We start from the raw sequence: 21,008 nt of genomic DNA, 5'->3' as shown, positions 1-21,008 counted from the left end.
GACTCTCGCCTGACCATTGACAAAACACTTTCGACGAGCAGTATGTGCCACCGTCATTTGCTATTATTGCGAGGCTATATATGCTTTGCTAATCTGATTATATAAATGTAATGCCGCACCTTTGACCAGGTACCCATGATAAACGAGTTGAAGAACCCAAAATTCCCCCTAATCAATGCTATGCCCAAAATACATTCCGCTTCCCGTCTGACCAGCACTGGCTTGCTATCGGAACACCGCTTGACCACCTTTCTCCCTACTTGAAGTGACGAAATCACCCCTTTCTAAGGCTTTTGGATCTGTTTCGGAAGAATTGTTATCGGGTAAAGGCGATGATGGGACCATGTATCGCTTTGCGTCTTCCGTTTTGGCGTAGACGTATAACATCGAGCCGGAAACGATGAGGAAGATGGAGATGATTCGACCGCTATGACCACACGCAAATTAGGGGTAAGGGGTAAAAACCAGTCAGCTCATTCTTCGAGATGGAGAATGGCGCACGAAGGTGACAAGAGGGCAATGTAACTCACTGCGAGACGATATCACCAAAGAAGTATACGGCCAGGATAGTTTGTATAACCCCTCGAGCAGCTGAAGAGATCACTGCGGAATACATATTAGGCGTCATTTAGTGCTATCATATACGACTAGGACCTTGGTACCCACTGTGCGTGACTGGTGAAGTCACTTTGATAGACATGAACGAAGCCAAAGATATCAAGAACCCAAAAATCCCCTGGACGCAATGACCGACCATCAGTCCGATTGTCTTCGTGATTTGAACAACTCACGGTCAACCCTGCGCCTCGAATGAAAGTACCCGCATCGACTGATCTCATCAACCTGAATACACCCGGCAGTTCACCCGAGATGATCACAAGAGGGACGAGGGCGATAGTTGACAGTATGTTGTTATAGTATGACAAGGCGATCGGCGAGTTTGATACGGTTTGCTATGTCAAGTACACGCACGTCAATACCTGCCATGCGCCATTCACCCCACTGAGTGCAGATCGCGTTCTCAGACCACGGTGTTCACCTACCAGTCCTCGTTTAATAAGAACCGCATGACTAGCCGATGACACGCTCGACATTGCTCCAAAAGCGATACCCAACGAAGACGTGTGAGATCCAGCAACGGCCGCTGAGGCAGCCGACGAAGCGTGATTCGGATCGAACAGCACTCCAGAAAAGAAACCGAATGTCACGATGAGAGCTGCAATGAGGGCTAGCGGTGAGGGGTATTGCTATGACCACAGAGCAACACACATGATGTAAGCTGTCAGTTCTGGGTTATGTCGTGTAGTGCAGGTCTTTAAGACGTACGTGGAGGACAATGATGGTTACGATGATTGTGAATGGTAACACCAGACCTCGAGCAACTTGATGGAAAGACGCGTCGACCTGGACATGAGGAATCAGTCAAAGCATCGCTTGGCTCGTAGATACGAGCTGGACAGGGGTGAATCGAATCACTCACATATTGTAAACAAGCGTTGTTGAATCTGACAGGAGTGTTCAAAGAGAGCCGTCACCATTAGCGAATCTCATCGAGCGCAGTCTCAGACTAGAAGAACCCTCACATCAAGCCTAGAACATTGACAAAGGTCAATGGGACCAATTCCTTAGCAATACTGTTGTCAAATCTGTTGGTGAAGTTGGTGAGAAAGTCAACGACAAGCTCAATCAAAACGACGAGGCAGCAGCCAAGGCTTCGCTCTCGGATTCCAATCGCGATAAAGAAGTAGGGGTGCAAGGACAGTCTTCATCCAACCCACTTTGGCGTCTTGTATGGCCCAAAGGCATTTTCCACACCTAGCAGACAAACAGCGATTGTCGATTGACAAAATAGTAAGAAAACAGGCATCGGCGTCGAGCTCAACACAGCTGCGTTCGTTCGCACGCACACGTGAGAGTCAGCAAAATATACGACGTAGTGACGACGACGGATAGGAAGACGTACATTTGTTTAAAAGGGTCATGCTGATCGCTACTATCATGTAAAATACGACAGTTGCGAACTGTACCCCATTCACGAGTCCAAGTTAGCGTTGTGCTAATTACCCTCTCTCTTCCTTTCCTCTCCTAATTTTGGGTTTCGGGTTGACAAAAATGAGGGGAGTGGACGTTGACTCACCACTTTCAGACGGGAATGTTCTTCACTTGAACCAGACATGATGGGTGTCTGCAGTCGGTCGTCAGTCGTCGGTCGTTATTGTCCAGTCGGATCACGATGGGATGTAGGGGGTTTTCGGAGCTTAGTTAATGCGAGTGTGAGATGATAAGGATCTATCTGTCCCGTCTATTTCTATGTGTCTATAGTATCTCTATCTCTCACAACTAACGACGTGGATCAATCAGCAAGCATAACGAGAGATCGTATCGCGATGTCCAAGTTATGTTGTTCTGGAGATGCAAAGTGGGTACAAACCTCTTTTCGTCCAGGAACGGGATACAGCAAGCTGATCAAGGCACGGAACCCCCCTCCTTTCCCCCACCCGTGTTCGCATTGGCAGTTCGCCATTGTTTGTGTCATGTCACGTACCGTGCGTGGTATGTACAGCATGTAGCATGCACATCGCGTGTTCCTTTCATGTACAATCCTACTGCACATGCGAACGAAGTGCGTCAGAGTGTGTTGTTCCCATCCATGCATTTGTGGATCGGCGCACGGACTATATTTATACAACGAAAGATGACATCCCTAAAGATGATCGTGCTGGCGTATGAGATCGAGATAATGATTAACGACGTACAACCAATTTCTCCCTGTCATCCACAGCTCATCCATTGTCACCCAATGATCTTTTGGTCTCGCTTCTCAACTGCTGTGTTTCGCCCTCCCTTAAGGCCTCGCTCCGGCACTCGCTCTCCGTCTCACACTACCACTTGTCCTTGTCCCCGTTCCTCGCGTGATCGTTGAAGCGGATCCATCCGATTCCTCACCGCTGTCCGTCTCGCTGCTCGATGTCCATTCACCACTCACGTCCGTTACACTGACCTCTGACGCATCAGCAGCCTCCACAATGGCTATCGTTTCCGGAACGCCAACGCACGGTGACAGGGCGAGTTTCAAAGATGACTTTGTCTCGCCCGTCCGAACATCTTCCGACCTTGCGCCTATGCCTACGCCCATGCCGAGTGCATCGCTTGGGCTGTCCGATGGCGCAGAATGACGTGACCGTGACGCGGCAAGCGTACTGGACAAATCGATCTCCACACCGGATTCCCATTTCGTCACCGCTCGGATAGGGCCGGCAAAGTGCGTGTCGCCTGGTACAATATGGTCAGGACCATCTCGCCTACGTGACCAACCCGCTCACCATAAAGCTTCCAAGTAAGATAACAGAACGAAGCTGTTCCGACGATGATCACCGGTGACCAACTCATAGTTGCTACGATAGCGTATGTTAGCTTGGTCTACCACACGCGAAGGCATACTCACCGGCTGTCACTGGTTTGGAACCGGGGAACATCTGGGTGATGATCACTGCAGCTACATAGAGCAATCCGACGACCGCCACGGGTTTGCTAAAGGGAGTTTATCAGTCATAGTCATCTCTGGTCTACACGCTTCACTCACCTCCATTTTCTCAACGACCATGACGTCCGTCCCTCCAGTTGAAGATCGATGTCAGAGACAAGGTACAAGGCCACGGGAACAGCATACCCCACATAACTCATCGTACTAGCCGTCACCGCCAGAACCGAATACAGTGTTGCTTGACTACCGATTGTCATCAAGGCGAACGGTGCGCAAAGGGCAACAACCAGCCAAGTCGCTCGGACAGGGTTCTTCTTTTCGTTGGTTTGCTTGACCCAATCGGAAAAGGGCATGGCCTGTTCTCGGGCACAGGCGAAAACGAAACGGGACGAAGCTTGCAGTTGAGCGAGGACTTGTAGATGGAGGACGACAATCATCAAGCAGCAGATGGCAATAGCACCGGATTCAGAGATGGCTTTGGTGAGGATGTAGCCCTGCATGAACGATCAGCATTGTCCGCAGACCCCGCAGGGTCTGAATTAACAATCACTTACGAATGGGAATGCGTGGGACCTGACTGTAACTGCCTCATCTGGCGGAACGGATAATAGCAGAAGGACGATTGACTGGATGATCGTCAGCAAACGGGCAGATATTCTTGTGCGCAGGTGCTTACAATATAACCAAGGACGTATGTCTAAGAAGCAGCGATACATCAGCAACAGTCCCTTCAAACCAACGGGACCACTCACGCTGACAACAGAAGCAGTCATTGCTTTGGGTACATTTCTTGATGGATTTTGCGTTTCCTCCGCCATGCTGAGGGCACGTTAGGAGGGTCTATTACTGAACAAAGGAGATACTTACTGTGCCGATGCGTCCGCTCCACTCGCGATGGTGGTGAACTGCCATCCCAGTATATACACGTATGGTTTCGAGCTCCATCCAGTCGTATTGTAGAACTTGGTGAACAGATCTCCAGGATTGTGCTTTGTCGCATTGGTCGCAAGTAAGGTTATACACAAGACCGCCCACATCGTGAAGCCAAAAGCTCCAGATCCGAGCCAGAAGTAGTGAGATCGACCCCAATGTGTTGAACCGACAGTACCGCATATCAGGAGGACAGCCTGAAGCGTGTGTCAGCGCGGAAGGTATGGCAGATGAGCACAACCTACCAGGAAGAACAGGAACATTTGCCACGGTTTCTTCGAATAGTCGAATGAGATGGTCATCGTCCCCGCGACGATATTCACAATCTCCCAGGTAACGAGCAGAATCTGATGTGTCATTAGCGATTTCTCGTTTTGTTCAACGCTAAAGACGGCTCTTACATTGCCTACGTGACCACCAATCACGAAACCGGTGATCAACCAGGACCACCCTCTTTCTCTACCGACCCCGTTCTTGGCTATCTTCCATGCCCAAGTGGCCATGGCACCAGCGACTGGATAGGCCGAGGCAAACTCGGATAGTGTGAGCGTGAGGAAGAAGCATAGTATACCGGAAACCGGCCATGCAACGAGCTGCCAGGCAATGGTATTAGCACAAGCACCTTGTGCTCTCGAATCATACATACGATCATAAGCGGTCCTCCGTAGCTATACGCTCCCGAGACGGCATATATTGTACCCTGTTAGTCGATTGGGGTTAGTTCGCCCGTCCTTGCGCTGCAATGTCATGTGCTCACCTGCAAAGCACCGATATTCAACCAACTGATTGACAAACTCGACCAAAAAGTATAGTCTCTTCCCAAGACCGCATTGTATCCCATCTGTCTCAACCTCGCTGCATCCACGTCTTCCTGCTGTATCCCTCTCGGATCTTCCAGATCTAATCCGAATGTCACCTTTGGCGGTGTAGCCGATGATATTTGTGACAGTTCGGTCGTTGGTGTTATTTGTGACAGGTGGGTCGAAGGTGAGAAGGAATGCTGTTGTGAGGATGTGGTGGACCGTAGGGATAGTAATGGAGCGGGGATGGGTCGATTTGATATAGGTATACCATCGGAATCATATATCAGTGCTGAGTCAGACTTGTATGAAGTCGCCGAGGTCGTTGCGGTTGTAGTGTTGGATCTGGTAGGAGCGAGGTTGGGTGTCCCATGTGAAGAGATGAATGATTGTCGTAGGGATGACTCGGGAGAATGTCTCGGTAAGGGAGCAGGCTCATTGTCGCTCCCAAACATTGGTTCATAAATCGTTTCCATGCCTCCTCCTCCATGCGATGTAGTCGTACCACCGCCGTACGATTCGACATCTGCACCTGGGGTGAACATCGTATTGTATGGAGTCTCGGGAAGGAGGAACGACGTGGTCGAATGTGTCGAGGCGGTTGAGGTGAACGAAGAGTCGGCGAGGCTATCGCTGTACTCACCCTCCGTTGAGCGGAGGATGGGTGTAGGTCCAGACGGTCTTGGCGGTGGCCGTGAACTGGTCTGCTCGAAGGCATTTGATTCTAACATGGTAACAAGATGCCAGCCGCTGACGTTGATCTTTTCTGCGCTGCCGAATGGATGGTTTTGTCGAGAACAAGTCGATCACGTCGCTTTTCATAGGTAAGATGTGGTGTTATATAGCGTGCTGAATTGAGCTTGAGAGATGAAGAGTAGTAAACGTCTCTCGGGGACTGCCAGATGGCCGACGACCGCTGCTCGGATTCTCTTGGCGTGAGGGGGTAGTAGATTCGTACCGCAGAGAGAGTCTGTTGTATCCGTCGGTAGGTTTCTTTTCTCTTTGATAATTCTGGTACGATGGTAGTGGTATGAATGCTGTGTATGATGCTTTCCCTCACCTAACGAATCGCTCTCTCCGACATGGCAAAACGATGTCTAGTTACGCTCGCTATGCTTGTGGTCGACAAGTGAAGACGATGACAAAGCGGAGTCGTGATGGTGTTTGTTATATGTGTAGATGTAAAATCACCCGATGGAACAGTGCCTGTAGCGTAGGGGATGATGTTGAGAAGTGATGATGGTTGTTTGGTTGACTGAATGATATATGATGGGAAAGGATATATGTCTAGGCAAGGGATGAGATAAGGACAGGTAGGTCGATCAATTATGTGTTCTGAACGGGATCAAACCTGTTGTTCTCAATTATTGTAACCTCGGTATCCGCAGCCTGACGACGAATGCTTGGTAGACTGATTGTGAGAAAGGAGGGTGATAGATTGACAGTGCGATAGACGTGATGAGTGGGTTGGCTATGGTACTATCGCATCAATGAATGCTCTCTCCCCACTCTGTCGATGTCGATAACTGATTAGCAGCGCTTATCTGTCTCCATTTCTGTGTCTTTTACTGCTACTGCTTCTCACACTAACGACGCTTGCGATATGTGATGTGATCCTCGCTCGCCGGACCGGAATCAAATTGTACGGTAAAAAGGGCCGACAGATGCTCTGACCCTTGCCTCTTTTCCCTATTTCCCTGCAAGGTGGTCATGGTGATTCAGAGGTGGGACCACAGTTTAGTGCTAAGTGCTATAATGATGGCGATGGTACAATTTATAATTCATTATCTGCTGATGTCTTACCCTTTCGGCGATGGCCTTGCAATATCCGGGCGGAGTTCAACAGAAGTTGCAAGTGCAACACACTACCAGATTTGCATGGTCCGGGATCAGTAATCTGACACCTCGATAGATAGCATTCTGCATAAAAAAGCTTCAATATCAATATCAACAGTTCGGTTTATATAAGTAATGCTACAAGATGACTTCTTTCCGTTTGTCCGTGTTACTCCGTCACTGAATCTCGCTTAAGCAGCGATGTGGTCGACCTCTCGGTCCCAGACTCGGTGCTTGGCAAGACCGTCCAGGTATTTGGCGGTGAATTCGGCTCCGATTCCGACAGAAGGAGCGAACAGGACACCGTTCTCAAGGGAGATCGATGTAGAGGTCTTGACCTCGGGGCTGAAATCACCGGGGAGACAGAGGTCGGTCACGAAAGAGACGGCGTTACCGGTAGCCGCAATAGCCTTGAGATGCATGTATGCCTCTCGGACGGCGTGAATGAGTCGACCGTTCTTGAGCGTCTTGGGGTAGCTGTCGTCATCACCACCGATGAAGATGATCGAATCGAAGTGGGTAGATCGGGAGTTCTCGAACGTGAACTCGGCAATCTGGGTGTTGCCGTTTCCGGCCTTGATAGGACCGGTAGCTGGTCCGACCTGTGAATGGAGTCAGCAGCGTCGCGGAGACTACGGTTTGCACACTCACAAACTTGACGATAACGCTGGCAGCTGTGAGGGCCAACTTGATGGGCTCGACCTGGGCGTAAGAGTAACCTGGCTGGATGTAGATTCCAACCTTTCGACCAGCGGCGGTGAAGACTGCAAGGCTTGTTCAGCTGAGCCCAGGGGGCAAATCGTCCGAGTACTCACCTTGGTTCTTGCCCTCGACTTGGGAGAGGAACGCGGACTTCTTGCCGTGGTTGGGCTGGGCTGGGCCGACCTTGACCGAGGGGAAGGCTGTGGCGACCTGCAAAGCCAAGTCGTGGTCGACCAAGTTGATCCTGTCAATGGCAGTCTGCTGCACACCAATCTCGTAACACTTGGAAAGCTCGAATTGGTACGCGCTGATCATGTTCTTCTTCTCCGGTGCGGACATGGAGTTGTAGAACAGCTGAGCTTGGCTGACAAATTCCTGGAATGAGATTGGTAGTCAGCAACTAGTCAAATTGGTCGTTGAGGTGACTCACATTGAATTTCGGACCGTGGATTCTCTCCTTGATATCGGCGACGACTTCGGGGTACGACTTGAAGCCTCCCTGAGCAGGAGTAGTAGTGGGGAGAGCATCGAATCGGTTGGGGTGATAAGGCGTCCTGTTGGCCTTGCTGGTGTGGTTCATCGCACCGTCACGTGCGTTGGTGGCGAAGGGGCAAACCGGTCTGTTGACAGGGATGTCGCTGAAGTTGACACCAATTCGGGAGATTTGAGTGTCAAAGTAGGAGAAGTTTCGACCGGCAAGCAAAGGGTCAGAGGAGAAGTCCATACCGGGGACAATGTGCTGTGTACAGAACGCGACCTGCTCGACCTCGGTGAAGTAGTCGACAGGGTTTCGGTTAAGTGTAAGAGTACCGATGTTTTGCACGGGGACAAGATCCTCGGGAATGAGCTGGACGAACCTATCAGCACAACGAAGCACCTGTCACATTGCGTTTCGACCCACCTTGGTGGCGTCAAGCAAGTCAAAGTCGAACTTGTGCTCATCCTCCTCCTTGACGATCTGGACACCGAGCTCCCACTTAGGGTAAGCGCCGGCCTCGATGGCGTCCCACAAGTCTCGTCGGTGGAAGTCTGGGTCTTGACCGGCAAGCTTGAGGGCCTCATCCCAAACAAGGGAGTGGGTACCAAGGTGAGGAGTCCAGTGGTACTTTACGAATGTGCTCTTGCCCTCTTCGTTGAGAAGTCGGAAAGTGTGCACACCGAAACCCTGCATCATTCGGAAAGATCGGGGAATAGCTCGGTCAGACATGACCCACTGTTGCATGTGGGTGGTCTGGGGGTGGAGACCCATGAAGTCCCATGCGTTGTCGTGGGCAGTCTGTGCTTGAGGGATCTCGTTGTGAGGCTCGGGCTTGACGGCGTGGACAAGGTCGACGAACTTGATGGCGTCTTGAATGAAGAAGACCTGTATGAGAGGTCAGGACAGAGTACTCGAAGGGGTTAATGTGCGCTTACTGGAATGTTGTTTCCAACGATATCCCAGTTACCCTCATCGGTATATAATCGAGCGGCGAAACCTCTAGGGTCTCGAACCTGAATCAAATTGTCAACCGTGCATGACAACCTCGCCCGCTCCCGCACTCACACTGTCGGCACTTCCTCTTGATCCGTTGACGGTGGAGAATCGAACATAAGCCGGGGTGACTCGGCTGGTGTCGGTCAAAATCTGTCGAAGGGCAGTCAGTACGTTTGTGACATTATGGCGAATGCGGAGTGACTTACCTTGGCGGTAGTGAGTCCGGTCAAAGGGGTGTGTAACTTGAACTCTCCGAAAGCTCCTGCACCTCGAGCATGAACGACTCGCTCAGGAATACGCTCGTGGTCAAAGTGAGAGATCTTCTCTCTGTTGTGGAAGTCTGCGCGGGGGAAAGGGATGACTAGGTTAGCATCCACCATGTGTACCGCTCATCATGTTTCACTTGTACACGGCCAACGCTGCGGAGACAGACATGCTGGAACGATGACTCACCCTCAAGAACGGTAGGTCCTCTGGCACCTGCTCTGAGAGCGATATCGGTCTCGGCGATCTTTGCACCGAAATAAGAAGTCAAGGGAGTCTTCTCGTTCTCATGCTTGGTGAACTCGTCCATCTGACGTTTCTTTGCGTCGCCAGCGACGGCATTGACGGCTGCGAGGTAGGAGGGGACGTTAGTACAGCTGGCTAAAACAAGCGGCTGGATAGCCGATGATCGGAAGGGGGCTTCTGATCGGGCAGAGAAGAGCAGACTGTGGACATACCTTGTTGAACTACTGAGGCCATTTTTGGTTATATCTAGTGGATGAACAGTAGTGGTATGGGAAGAAGGAAGACAGTGGCAAAAGTACGTTTGTGAAAGTGCGTGCTTTGATATATACCTTTGGGAATATGGAATGGCAGGTACGGTTCGCAAAGTATGTTACTTGCTCTACGATCACGAGTCCCAGGTTCATCAACTACTATTGCATAACGTGTAAGCGCCATTGACCAACCATAATCGTCCTTTCACACCCAAAACCGTCATACGTCATATCCAGTCACCGCCGTTTCAGGGTGTTTCTCGCCGCTTTGCGATTCCAGTAACTTATACTGAGTCACTAACCGATCTCACGTCCTACAGTATGCTGGAATTTCCAATAACATGCACGCTCGGACCACACGAGTGCAGCTGTCCGGAGAGCCGCCATGTCATACAAAGTGTTATACATACTACCCGTACTACTACTACTACTACTACTACTACTACTAAGAAGCATGCACGACGAGCAATAACCTACTTTGCATCCGAGATAACCGGGGCATTCACCTCCACTTTATCGAACCGTCGATGTACGCGTCCCATCCACCTGTGAGCAGCTTGACATGACATACGGTACATCTCGGTGCGACAGCATACAAGCGATCGTCCAGACAAGCATCGCGTAGGAACAGGACAAGTCAGTTGGCTAGAATGAATCCTAGATGACAATGTTCTACCAGTTATTTACACAGTAATAATTCCCCATTTATCCGATGCTAGCCATGTGGTCTCGTCTTCCTCCCGGTCATGTGAGATGCCGGTCCGTCCACCTACCGTGCAGCGACTGACCCGTGCTTCATATGCTCACGACAACTAGACTTGGCTTGACAAACGGATTCTACAGGCTGGGGCTCATCTCATTTCCACGCTCTTAGTCGTGCATACGTGCACATCTCTCTGTAATACGCTTGAAGATCCACCGACGCCGTTACTCGCAAAAAATCGCCATGCTGACGCGAGTCAGTAGCAAACGCTTGTTGTTGTTTCGCGTGTCTCGGTTGAACAGGTCATACCACGACGATGCAACCTTTGGTTACAGAGTGCCTAGCAAGTATCAGCTACCAGATTGTAAGCTCCAATTGGTCATCGAGTACTATCAATGCAGTGGTAGACTGACAACCCCATCCGAACCCAGACACACAAGAGGAGTTAGACAACCGGTGAGCACCTTTCCACAGTTTGCACCAGTCCAGATGAATTGTGCATACTGACCAAGTCACATCTGAACGTCGCTCAGAAACGCCAATGCTCCATTACTTCGATATGTTGAGTCCGTCAGACGACATGGCCATCGTGCGGCTCAGATTGACCCCTTGGATCTCATGGACAGAGAGTGATTAATGTCCTTGTGTTAGAGTAGTCTCTGTGACATGGCTGATATATTGCATACTGCAGCCCCGTTGGAGCACTTGACCCATATCGATACGGGTTGACCGACTCTCGCTCATATCCCCTTCAAGGTATTCTCCATCTCCCTCGAACACAGAAGCCCACAACCCCACCTTCCACTCCGGCAGCACCTCGTACCGAAAGTGGAGAAGGTTCTGATGCCACTCTTCCTCTCGACAAAATCAGAGAACATCTAATGGGAGTGTATGTCGATAAGATCGGATACGAGTACATGCATTCACCCGATAAGAATGAAAGGCTGTAAGTGGACTGTCCCCTTCCCTCCGTCAGACAAACTGATATCGATGATGTCACGAAGATGGTTCTCCCATCATGTCGAGACAGAAGCGTCATCGTTTGTGCGTCCATTGGAGAACGCGAAGAAGAAGAGAATATGGGAGTTATTGGCCAGAAGCGAGGAGCTTGATCGGTTTCTGGGCAAGAAGTTTCCCAATCTCAAACGATATGGTAAGCTACTTTGATCTGCCTCCATCGCAGACATCAGCTGAATCCAAACCTCAGGATGTGAAGGAGCAGAAAGCATGCTTCCTGCTCTGGATACTCTGTTCGAGCTCTCCGCTAAATCCGGCGTATCCTCAATCGTCCTTTCGCTTCCGCATCGAGGCAGACTTTCCCTCTTGTGTGATCCTGAACTTCTCGCCTACCCTCCAGAAGCTTTGTTCTCGAAGATCAAAGGAGCTCCCGAGTTCGACCCAGCTACTGCTCCAGGGGCGACAGGCGATGTTATTAGCCACCTCTCTGCGATCCGGCAGCTCGAATACGATGGCCATGAAGTCAAAGTGGAAGTTCTACAGAACCCAAGTCATTTGGAAGCTGTCAACCCTGTAGCTTTGGGTGTGACACGAGCGAAACAGATGTCTTTGTTAAAGTCCTCGCCGAAGGAGTGTAAATTAGGCGATAAGGTGTTATGTGTGCAGCTTCATGGCGACGCAGCATTCGCGGGACAAGGAGTGGTTGCCGAAAGTTTAGGCCTGAGTGGTCTGCCACATTATGGCAGTGGCGGAACTGTGCATATCATCGTTAAGTGAGTATGATCTTCACCTGTTGAACGTCATGCTGACCTTTTTTTCCAGTAATAAGTGAGCTGTTCACAGCGGTAACGACACATGTTCTGACTTACAATCACGCAGCATCGGCTACACCACTCCCGCATCTTTGTCACGGTCTAGTATATACTCCTCTGACATAGCCAAGATGATCGGATGTCCTATTTTACACGTCAATGGCGATTACCCCGAAGCTGTAGTTCGTGCCGTCGATGTTGCGCTCAGGTACCGACAAATGTTCAGAAAAGATGTCATCATCGACTTGATCTGTTACAGGCGCTGGGGTCATAATGAGCTCGATGAGCCTGCATATACGCAGCGTGAGTTTCCAGGCACTCGATTCAAGCCGAAATTGTTGTCTGACACAGGTCCTAGCGTTGATGTACGAGAAGATCAGGGGAAGGAAGTCTGTTCCAGAGATGTATGAGAAGCGACTGGCAGTAAGTACTGGACTGGCTGCCTTCCGCTGAACTAAACCTCAGGAGCAAGGGGTGCTGGCCGAAAATGGTGCGACCGAATCAAGGGGCCAATACACATCGCAATTGGAAGGCCGATTGAACAGTGTCGAGACCTACAAACACAAATCGCAGATGTTGCAGGGTAAATGGAGTCCATATGTCTGGCCGGCCGGCGGGAAGGCAGAACATCATCCCGAAACAGGTGTGCCTAAAGACGAGCTGATAGAAGTCGCGACTGCCAGCGTAACTCTTCCCGAATCTTTCGTGAGTTTTTCAAGACGCTGAATCTTTACATTATAACAGCCATGATTGATCGTGCTATCGCATAGAACGTACATCCGCGACTCAAACGACACATATCCTCCCGTCTCAAGGCTCTGGAAGCCAAAGTTGACTTTGCAACGGCCGAGGCGATGGCTTTTGGCTCGCTTATGCAAGACGGTTGCGACATCCGAATATCTGGTCAAGATGTCGGACGAGGGACTTTCTCGCAAAGGTGAGTTGGTCCCAGAAATGTACAGAGCTGACCCTTGGACAGACACGCGATGTTTGTTGACCAAAAGACAGAGTCTTGTCTTATTCCACTGAACCAAGCATTCTCACCAGAAGCGGGAAAATTGGAACTGGCGAATAGTACGTGCCCAGTAGCGTTGCCTCAGTAGAGTTGTCGCTACCTTCTCCGCCCTCATTTAGGTTCTTTAAGCGAAATGGCGGTACTCGGCTTCGAAGTGGGAATGAGTTGGGCAAGTCCCAAGCTGTTACCGATCTGGGAAGCCCAATTTGGAGACTTCATGAATGGCGCTCAGAGCATGATCGACACGTTCATCGTTGGTGCCCAGGGTGTGTATTGCCCGTTGTGATTGACGTTAATCATCGGAGTACTGATAAGGTAGGGATCTCAGCGAAATGGCTCAAGCAGAGTGGTCTCGTGATGATGCTACCGCATGGCTACGATGGTGCGGGACCTGAACATTCTTCCTGCAAGATTGAGCGGTTCTTACAGGTGAGTCACGGTACCGTACCGTTGGACGTGTTTTCGAACTTCTCTCCCCGTAGAATTCGAGCATTTCGATCGCAGCCTCGTGGAGGGTAGTGGAGGCGTAGACCTTGAACTTAAGGCTGACTTTACGTTTACAACACCTTTTAGCTGTCCAACGACACTGCGTGCGACGACGCTCACGGCAACGTCAACCTGACTGTTGTAAACCCTTCGACTCCAGCTCAACTATTCCACCTGCTCCGAAGACAGATGAAACGCAACTACAGACGCCCATTGATTATCGCCTCGCCGAAGGGTCTACTCAGATCACCGGTGAGTGGCAATCCCTATTGCGCTGTCAGAAAGTCTACTAATCGGATGTCATATAGCTGGCCTCTTCTTCACTAGACGATATGACACTAGATACTCGTTTCCAGCCTGTCTTGGAGAATCCTTCAAACTCGCCTGCTGCAAAGCGTGTTATCTTCTGTTCTGGCAAACACTACTATACCCTGTCAGAGCAGATATCCAAGCTCGACAAAGTCGATCAAATAGCGCTTGCGCGAATCGAAGAACTGTCGCCGTTCCCTTACAAGGAGGTAGGCGCTGTGCTCTCCAAGTATTCGTCAAGCTCCTGCCCGGAGGTAATATGGGCTCAGGAAGAACCTGAAAATCAAGGCGCCTGGACTTATGTAAGACCACGATTGGATCATCTGTTAGAAGCCAACGGATGGAAGGGGAAGTTGAGATATGCAAGGCGTAAGAGTTGTCCAACTACCGCGGTTGGTGTGGGGAGTTGGCACAAGAAGGAGATGGAGCAGATAATGAAGGATGCCCTGGAGTGAGTGACAAGTAGGGCCAGTTTGAGGAATTCATCATTGTTATGTGCGAACGAGCTGCTTCATGCTTTCATCAAGGTAGTCGATTAGTCCGCACGTTCCTTCTAATCCGTGTCATTAATGTATGCATAAATTGAGCACCCGGCCTCATATCCTTTACAGAAAAGCCCGCCACGAAGAAGTGATTGCAACCAGGCGGCGAGGGCCGCTGGGTGTTTCTGGTAACCCGTACCTGAATTCTGACATTTGCCGGTTCCCGCGACAACAACAACAAACAGTGAAGCAGGTGGGTGGCTGGATGGATGGTATCATTCACACTAACTCGTTACATCCCATTCCTTAGTCTGCATTCCAACATTCCTCAACATCAAAGTAGTCGCACAGCTTGCACCGACAGATCCCGGTAAAACGACATTGTAGCTTATAGTCGACTCTCCCTCTATTCGACACTTTTCCTTCATCTTGTATATACACAATGTCATCCAGACCAACCTCGCTCTCGTCCGACTACTCGATCGTCTCGTCATTCGACACCCTCTCCCTCTCCTCCTCATCGTCAACGTCCTACATTCGACATGCTCCCTCAATCGACCCTATACCTCCACATGCCCGTCGAGCTTCCTCCTCGTCCAGTATACAATATATCCGTCCGCGTCCCATCTCATATATCAGTAGCAGCACCACCAGCTCAGGATCTTGCTCATCAGATGGATACGAGATGGTCATCCCGCCTCATCGAGAACAAAGATCGACATCAATCTCACTATCAATGATGGAAGCTACCTCTTCTTCCGCTTCCTCATCTTCTTCAGTGAATGGCGAGACAGCGGACGGATCAGAAGTTAGCGCTGGGACGAGCGGTACTGGAAAAATGTCAAAATCGGCAGCGAGGCGAGATAGACGGAAGAAATTACAGGCTGGTGAGAAGGAGCGAGCGGCTCTTGCCGCTGGTGGGGAGGTGGGGATGGGCGGATCAGAAGATGGCATGGAAGATGATGGTGATTTGGCATCACAAACCCCTCGCCCGAATAGAACACTACCGACATCACACAAATCCTCCTCCGATCCTTCTTCTACATTACCTTCTACTTCAGATCCGTTCAACGAGACTGGAATCGAGGGACCACGAAGACGGAAGACGAGAAGAGGAGGCAAAGCTGCAAAACGAAGAGCGGAACATGCTCTGCAAAAGCTTGATGACGCAGAAGTAGATAACGAACTTTTCGCCAATACGACTTGTTCAACAACGCCAAGTATCTCTGGTACTGGGACACCAATTCGAGCGGTTTCACAACAGTCTAGATACTCGAACACGGCTCGGCCAAGTCATATCTACGAAGATGACGAGGAAGTTGATGGGGAGGAGGATGAGGTGGATGCGCTTTCGGCATTAGAGAGTGAGATCGGAACCCCTGTCTCGGCTAGGACGAGAGAAATGAGTGTCATGAGTGTGGAAGATGCGACGTCGTCCATCGACAGGTGAGCTGATCATCAGCGCTTTTCGCTCTGAGAAAGCTAACAAACATATGGTTGAACAGTTTCTTGTCCGACCCGAGAAACTTTATGACTATCAAAGCGAACAAATTGCGACTGTGGCAATCGCTCTGCGTAGAGGTGAGCTGCTAAAAGACCAGTCTTGTCAATTGGTTAGGTTAGCTGATGCGAAACGATCACAGCTCGGTCTTGTGCACATGCAAACGGACGATGTTGATGATGATGATTCGCCCGATCTTCCCACCGACATATCCGGATCTCCCACTTCGCACCTGGGGGATGACATCCTGAGCCCGGTCAAGTCCAAACCACTTCCTCGACCGAACACACACCCTCTACCTCAAACCCTCACGCAAGCTCGAAAACTGCTCAAAGATCACGCGCACGTCAATCTCGTCGATTATCTCGAGGCGAGACGACTCTGTCCTCCCGCGTATGTCGGTGCGTATCAGGGGTTGTTACATCCTAGCGTCAGTGCTATGAAGAGATATACCAGGAAAGAAGGGAAGTTTGCAGTCAAGGGCATGGTCAAGGTGGAATGGCTAGAACCGTTGATGAGGGATTTCACTATCAGTCGAGCGGCGTGAGTGGGACCATACCAGGTCTGGTGCGGGTGAGGGAAGGGTGGGTGGGTGGGTGGGTGGGAGAGAGAGGGGGCGGGGTTTCTGCGGGTGTCGATTGCATTTTTCATTTGTTCGCGGGCTATACCGTCGAGACGTCACGTCACGTCTTGTATTATAATGATAACGATCACGAATCGTACTGCTGTCGGTTTTTTTTATTGCATCATGCTTTGTCATATATCTCATATTGTTCTACTATACACATGCATCGTGGTCGTTCTTGTTGCCTAATCGCTCGTCTTCCCGTTTGCTGAGCGCTGATCGTGATCGCTCGTGTCCTTCTTCATCTCTCTTCCAAATCTTTTCCTTCTTCTTCTCCAGATCTCCGTTTCATGGCCTCAAACGGTTCAGCATCGCCGGGATCTGAGCACAGCTCGGTGGCAGACGGGCTCTTACTGATGTGCTAAGTCAGCTAGCATTCCTTTTTCACGCATGATCGCTTGATGCCGCTCTTGTACTAGCTCTAATTCGCGCTGCTATTCTTGTAGCTGGAATTGATTTATCGATTGGGCCAACTCCTATCATGGAAACGGGTCCCTATTCAGCCGGAGATGCGATGTAATATGCATGATGGTGCGTGCTTGCACTTGTATTTGTTCTATTCGTCTCTTACGTGCTACGCTATAATTCCCTTGGCACTTCAATCTTCGTAAATGTGACAATCTCATCCCCCTCTCTGATATCGGTGAACCCTTCCAAGGCAATTCCACACTCCATACCTTTCCTCACCTCCTGTACCTCCTTCTTCAGATGTTTCAGCGTCTCAATCTTCCCCTCGTAGACCACCTCTCTGTCATCGCCACGCAAAACCCTCACGCCCTCCGTACGGTTGATCACCCCGTTACCGACTCGACAACCAGCGATCGTGATTGCTTGTTTACGTTTCACGTTGATTGAGAAGAGTTGAGCGACAGACGCTTCTCCCTTGACCGAATATTCAATTTTCGGAGGTAAGAGCGCTGCGACTCGAGCGCGGACTTGGTCGATAAGTCGGTAGATGACAGATTCCAGTTGAAGCGGCACATGAACGGATTTCGCAAGTGTTTGGATCTGTCGAGAAGCAGAAACGTTGAATCCGATGATGGTGGCTATATCAACAAACACCAATTAGCCATAGATTCTTCTTTATGCTGAACGCTTGAACGCTTTGATAATGCTCACCCTCTGACGCTTCGGCTTGCGTGATATCAGACTCGGTGACCTCTCCTACACCGGTATGAACGATCTTGACTCCCGCTTCCTTGTTCCCAATATGTTCCAATGCACCCACGACCGCCTCGACCGTCCCGCTAACATCCGCCTTGATGACCAATCTCAAAGTCTTGAATTCTTCCTTGACCTCCTTTGGCTTTACCTCGCCTTCCGAGGTAGTTTCCCCGTTCACTGCTCCACTTTCAGTAGCAGCTTCCAACGCAGCTGCTTCCGCTTCTACTCTCAACCTCTCCTCACGCCTCTTCGCGTTGATCTGTTCGACGTCCGCCAACATCCTCTTCCTCTCTTCATCCCTCTTCCTATTATTCACGGCCTTCTTCGCCTCATCTTCGCCCTTGATAGCTTCAAGCAACTCATCGCCAGCTGAGGGGAGTTCTTTCCATCCCGTAATGGAAACGGGTGTACCTGGCAACGCTTCACGGATGGCTTTGCCCTTGTCGTCCTGCATTTGTCTTACTCGACACCAGGTCTGACCGGCTACGATAGACGCACTGGTTCGCAGGGTTCCTCTCGTCACAAGAACAGTAGCGATGTTTCTGTGTGCATAGATCAGCTGGTCCCCAGGCGTTTAGTGCACTCCCACTCACCCTCGTCCCTTGTCAACCCGGGATTCTAAAACGTAACCCTCTGCTTTACCTTCCTTCCTCGCTCGAAGATCTCTTAGCTCGGCGAGAGTCGCCAGAGTCTCAACAAGGTTGTCCAAACCCAGTTTGGTCAAACCAGACACCCTGACACTAGGGACATCTCCACCATCCTCCTCCAGATGAATTCCTTCAGCACCCAAAGCACTCTTCACCTTGTCCACATCGACTCCCGGTTTATCGCATTTATTGATCGCGACCACCAAGCCGACCTTGTCCCCTTCACTCTTGACCAGCTCAAGCACTTCTCTCGTCTGAGGCATGACACCATCATCCGCAGCAACGACGAGGACGACGATATCTGTCACTGAGGCACCTCGAGCTCGCATCGCTGTGAAAGCTGCGTGACCGGGTGTGTCGAGGAAGGTGATGGTGGACGAGCCGGAAGAGCTGTTAGGGAGAAGAGACGAGAGTGGTACGGAGAAGGCACCAATATGTTGAGTGATACCTCCTGCTTCGGACGCAGCGACAGAGGTGTGTCGGAGCGAGTCGAGCAGTGTGGTCTTGCCGTGGTCAACGTGGCCCTGATAGAAATATCAGCTAGTCGCTCATTTCTATACGCTTGCAATTCGGTCTCACCATGATTGTGACGCTGAAACAATTATCTGATTAGCTTTGTAACTAAGTCCAGGACTATGAACCGCACTCACACAGGCGGCCTCAAAGGTTGATCAGCTCCATCAGCCGGATCGGTACTACGTTACGCATTTGTCAGCCGCAAGTCTGCCTTTTGGTCAAGTGCACTCACTCAGGGTAGATGTCAAAGCTCGCCTCGTCATCCACTACGGGATTATACCCATACTCGATCGCGATATTACAAGCCTCTTCTGCACTTAACAGGTAGTCCGATCTCCTCTGATCTTCACTCATGTCCAGTCTCATCATCTTGGCCTGAAGAGGGAAAAGCTTCACACCAAAGATTTTGGCCAAATTTCCTGTGGAGATGGTTCGAGGGATATACACTTCTTTCTCGGCTCGTACCTCTACGAGTTTCGGTTTCGAGATTTTAGGTTTTCGTGGTTGATTGTTATTGGAGTTGGCATCGATGTTGATGTTGGTAGAACCGCTGCGATGATCTCGTTTGTGATTGTGATGAGGTCGTGATGGAAGAGAAGCTTCTTCATCTTCTGCCGCTTGAAGACGGGATAATAAAGATCCGGACGCTTCACGATTTCGTCCTCTTCGATCTCTGGGCAGACCATGCCGACTCCTCTCCGCAAATGACTCTCCATCACCACCTTCGCCCGCGTCCTCGACTGGAGATGTGGTCGTAGTCGAGACTCCGGGGCTCACAGCTCCAGCTACGAAGGCCATACCCTCAGCTGATCCTTTAACAGCATTTCGACTACCTTTATTCTTATCTGAGCTAGCGCCGCCTAACAGATCTTCGAACGCTGAAGGTCCCCTAGGTCTCTCCTCTTTCCGTCTCGCCTGATTCGATCGACCTTTATCGATGACATCCCCATACAGACCACTTCGTCTGGTAGATTCCTCTCGAGCAGACTTCAGGCCAAACCCAGAGGCGACAGGTTCTTTGTCTTTTTGAGGTACACCCCATTTCGATAGACCTTGAGAAAGGTTGTCACGACGTTTGTTGTTAGGTCCACCGAAAGATCGACTCGGACCAGCGTTGGAGTCTGAACAATCATGATCCGATCAAAGTCAGCGATCTTATCACATGCTTACAGTGGATAGGTTTGCTTGTCAGCGCAATCACGATACGCACCTCGACCTTCTGCTCCAAACAGCTGCTGTTTACGTCGATTCCCCCCATTCTCCCTGTTATCTTCCCTATCCCTGGATCCACCACGTTTCGGTCCACTTCCTCCAACCTTAGGACCATTATTCGATCCCCTAGATGAGCCCGACAGTTTATGAGCGGACCAATCTCGACTGGGCAACTTGAAGCCTTCTTCAAGCAATCCTGACGAGGTCGAGAACGGCCTAGCGAGGGGAGTCAAACGATGGAGTAAACCTCTGCAGCACCGACAGGGTGCGATTGCGAGGACCATCTTTTGTGTTCTCTGTGTGTAATCAGAGAAGCTCTTGACGTTTTCGAGATTTATATGCAGGTGATGATGAAAGTGGAATCGAGAAACCAACATTTCAATGGGTTTCCGTAAAGGTAATCTCGGAGTGGCAGTCACGTGACCAGTGGCACTTCCATTAAAACCAATTTTTATCTGATAACCAGTGCACTCGTCACAGAATTGCTGAAACGAACCGATGCATGGCAGCAGAGTCAATGAGAGATATCCCATGTACACGCGGTCATACACCTCCTTTGACTACGTCGACACCTGGGTGCTCAACGACTATA

The 21,008-nt window shown here is 50.4% G+C and overlaps 6 protein-coding genes across 6 annotated transcripts; 2 read left to right on the top strand and 4 right to left on the bottom strand.

Annotated features, from left to right (window-relative positions):
* Window positions 1-225: 225 nt before the first annotated feature.
* Window positions 226-2,176, bottom strand: CI109_101134 (uncharacterized protein; the record flags this gene model as incomplete). Its single annotated transcript, XM_032002786.1, has 11 exons — window positions 226-427; window positions 531-603; window positions 667-736; window positions 792-953; window positions 1,044-1,247; window positions 1,327-1,404; window positions 1,481-1,505; window positions 1,584-1,646; window positions 1,779-1,887; window positions 1,964-2,021; window positions 2,138-2,176. The coding sequence occupies 11 exons, from the start codon at window positions 2,174-2,176 to the stop codon at window positions 226-228; spliced, it is 1,083 nt and encodes a 360-aa protein (XP_031863125.1).
* A 669-nt stretch (window positions 2,177-2,845) lies between these two features.
* CI109_101133 (uncharacterized protein) lies at window positions 2,846-5,945 on the bottom strand (the record flags this gene model as incomplete). The annotated part of the gene is made up of 12 exons (XM_032002785.1): window positions 2,846-3,273; window positions 3,324-3,395; window positions 3,446-3,531; window positions 3,584-3,978; window positions 4,039-4,110; window positions 4,161-4,181; window positions 4,237-4,303; window positions 4,352-4,611; window positions 4,660-4,761; window positions 4,816-5,007; window positions 5,061-5,114; window positions 5,172-5,945. 12 exons carry the CDS (start codon window positions 5,943-5,945, stop codon window positions 2,846-2,848), a joined length of 2,523 nt encoding a protein of 840 aa, XP_031863124.1.
* A 1,296-nt stretch (window positions 5,946-7,241) lies between these two features.
* Window positions 7,242-9,970, bottom strand: CI109_101132 (uncharacterized protein; the record flags this gene model as incomplete). The annotated part of the gene is made up of 10 exons (XM_065966906.1): window positions 7,242-7,652; window positions 7,702-7,814; window positions 7,866-8,127; window positions 8,183-8,599; window positions 8,654-9,115; window positions 9,166-9,243; window positions 9,296-9,376; window positions 9,433-9,566; window positions 9,680-9,871; window positions 9,949-9,970. 10 exons carry the CDS (start codon window positions 9,968-9,970, stop codon window positions 7,242-7,244), a joined length of 2,172 nt encoding a protein of 723 aa, XP_065822978.1.
* A 963-nt stretch (window positions 9,971-10,933) lies between these two features.
* Window positions 10,934-14,724, top strand: CI109_101131 (oxoglutarate dehydrogenase (succinyl-transferring), E1 component; the record flags this gene model as incomplete). The annotated part of the gene is made up of 15 exons (XM_065966905.1): window positions 10,934-11,054; window positions 11,122-11,146; window positions 11,224-11,319; window positions 11,382-11,636; window positions 11,695-11,843; window positions 11,898-12,420; window positions 12,527-12,762; window positions 12,818-12,882; window positions 12,925-13,164; window positions 13,230-13,396; window positions 13,439-13,533; window positions 13,594-13,740; window positions 13,803-13,903; window positions 14,048-14,212; window positions 14,269-14,724. The coding sequence occupies 15 exons, from the start codon at window positions 10,934-10,936 to the stop codon at window positions 14,722-14,724; spliced, it is 2,841 nt and encodes a 946-aa protein (XP_065822977.1).
* A 469-nt stretch (window positions 14,725-15,193) lies between these two features.
* CI109_101130 (uncharacterized protein) lies at window positions 15,194-16,799 on the top strand (the record flags this gene model as incomplete). Its single annotated transcript, XM_032002782.1, has 3 exons — window positions 15,194-16,197; window positions 16,257-16,332; window positions 16,395-16,799. The coding sequence occupies 3 exons, from the start codon at window positions 15,194-15,196 to the stop codon at window positions 16,797-16,799; spliced, it is 1,485 nt and encodes a 494-aa protein (XP_031863121.1).
* Window positions 16,800-17,456: 657 nt separating this feature from the next.
* CI109_101129 (translation initiation factor IF-2) lies at window positions 17,457-20,700 on the bottom strand (the record flags this gene model as incomplete). The annotated part of the gene is made up of 7 exons (XM_032002781.1): window positions 17,457-17,923; window positions 17,997-18,583; window positions 18,635-19,212; window positions 19,268-19,280; window positions 19,339-19,383; window positions 19,437-20,325; window positions 20,415-20,700. The coding sequence occupies 7 exons, from the start codon at window positions 20,698-20,700 to the stop codon at window positions 17,457-17,459; spliced, it is 2,865 nt and encodes a 954-aa protein (XP_031863120.1).
* Between the last annotated feature and the right edge of the window lie 308 nt (window positions 20,701-21,008).

Source organism: Kwoniella shandongensis, chromosome 2 (genome assembly GCF_008629635.2).
Source record: "Kwoniella shandongensis chromosome 2, complete sequence".
Lineage (NCBI taxonomy): Eukaryota > Fungi > Basidiomycota > Tremellomycetes > Tremellales > Cryptococcaceae > Kwoniella > Kwoniella shandongensis.
This window is presented reverse-complemented; position numbering and strand designations above follow the sequence as displayed.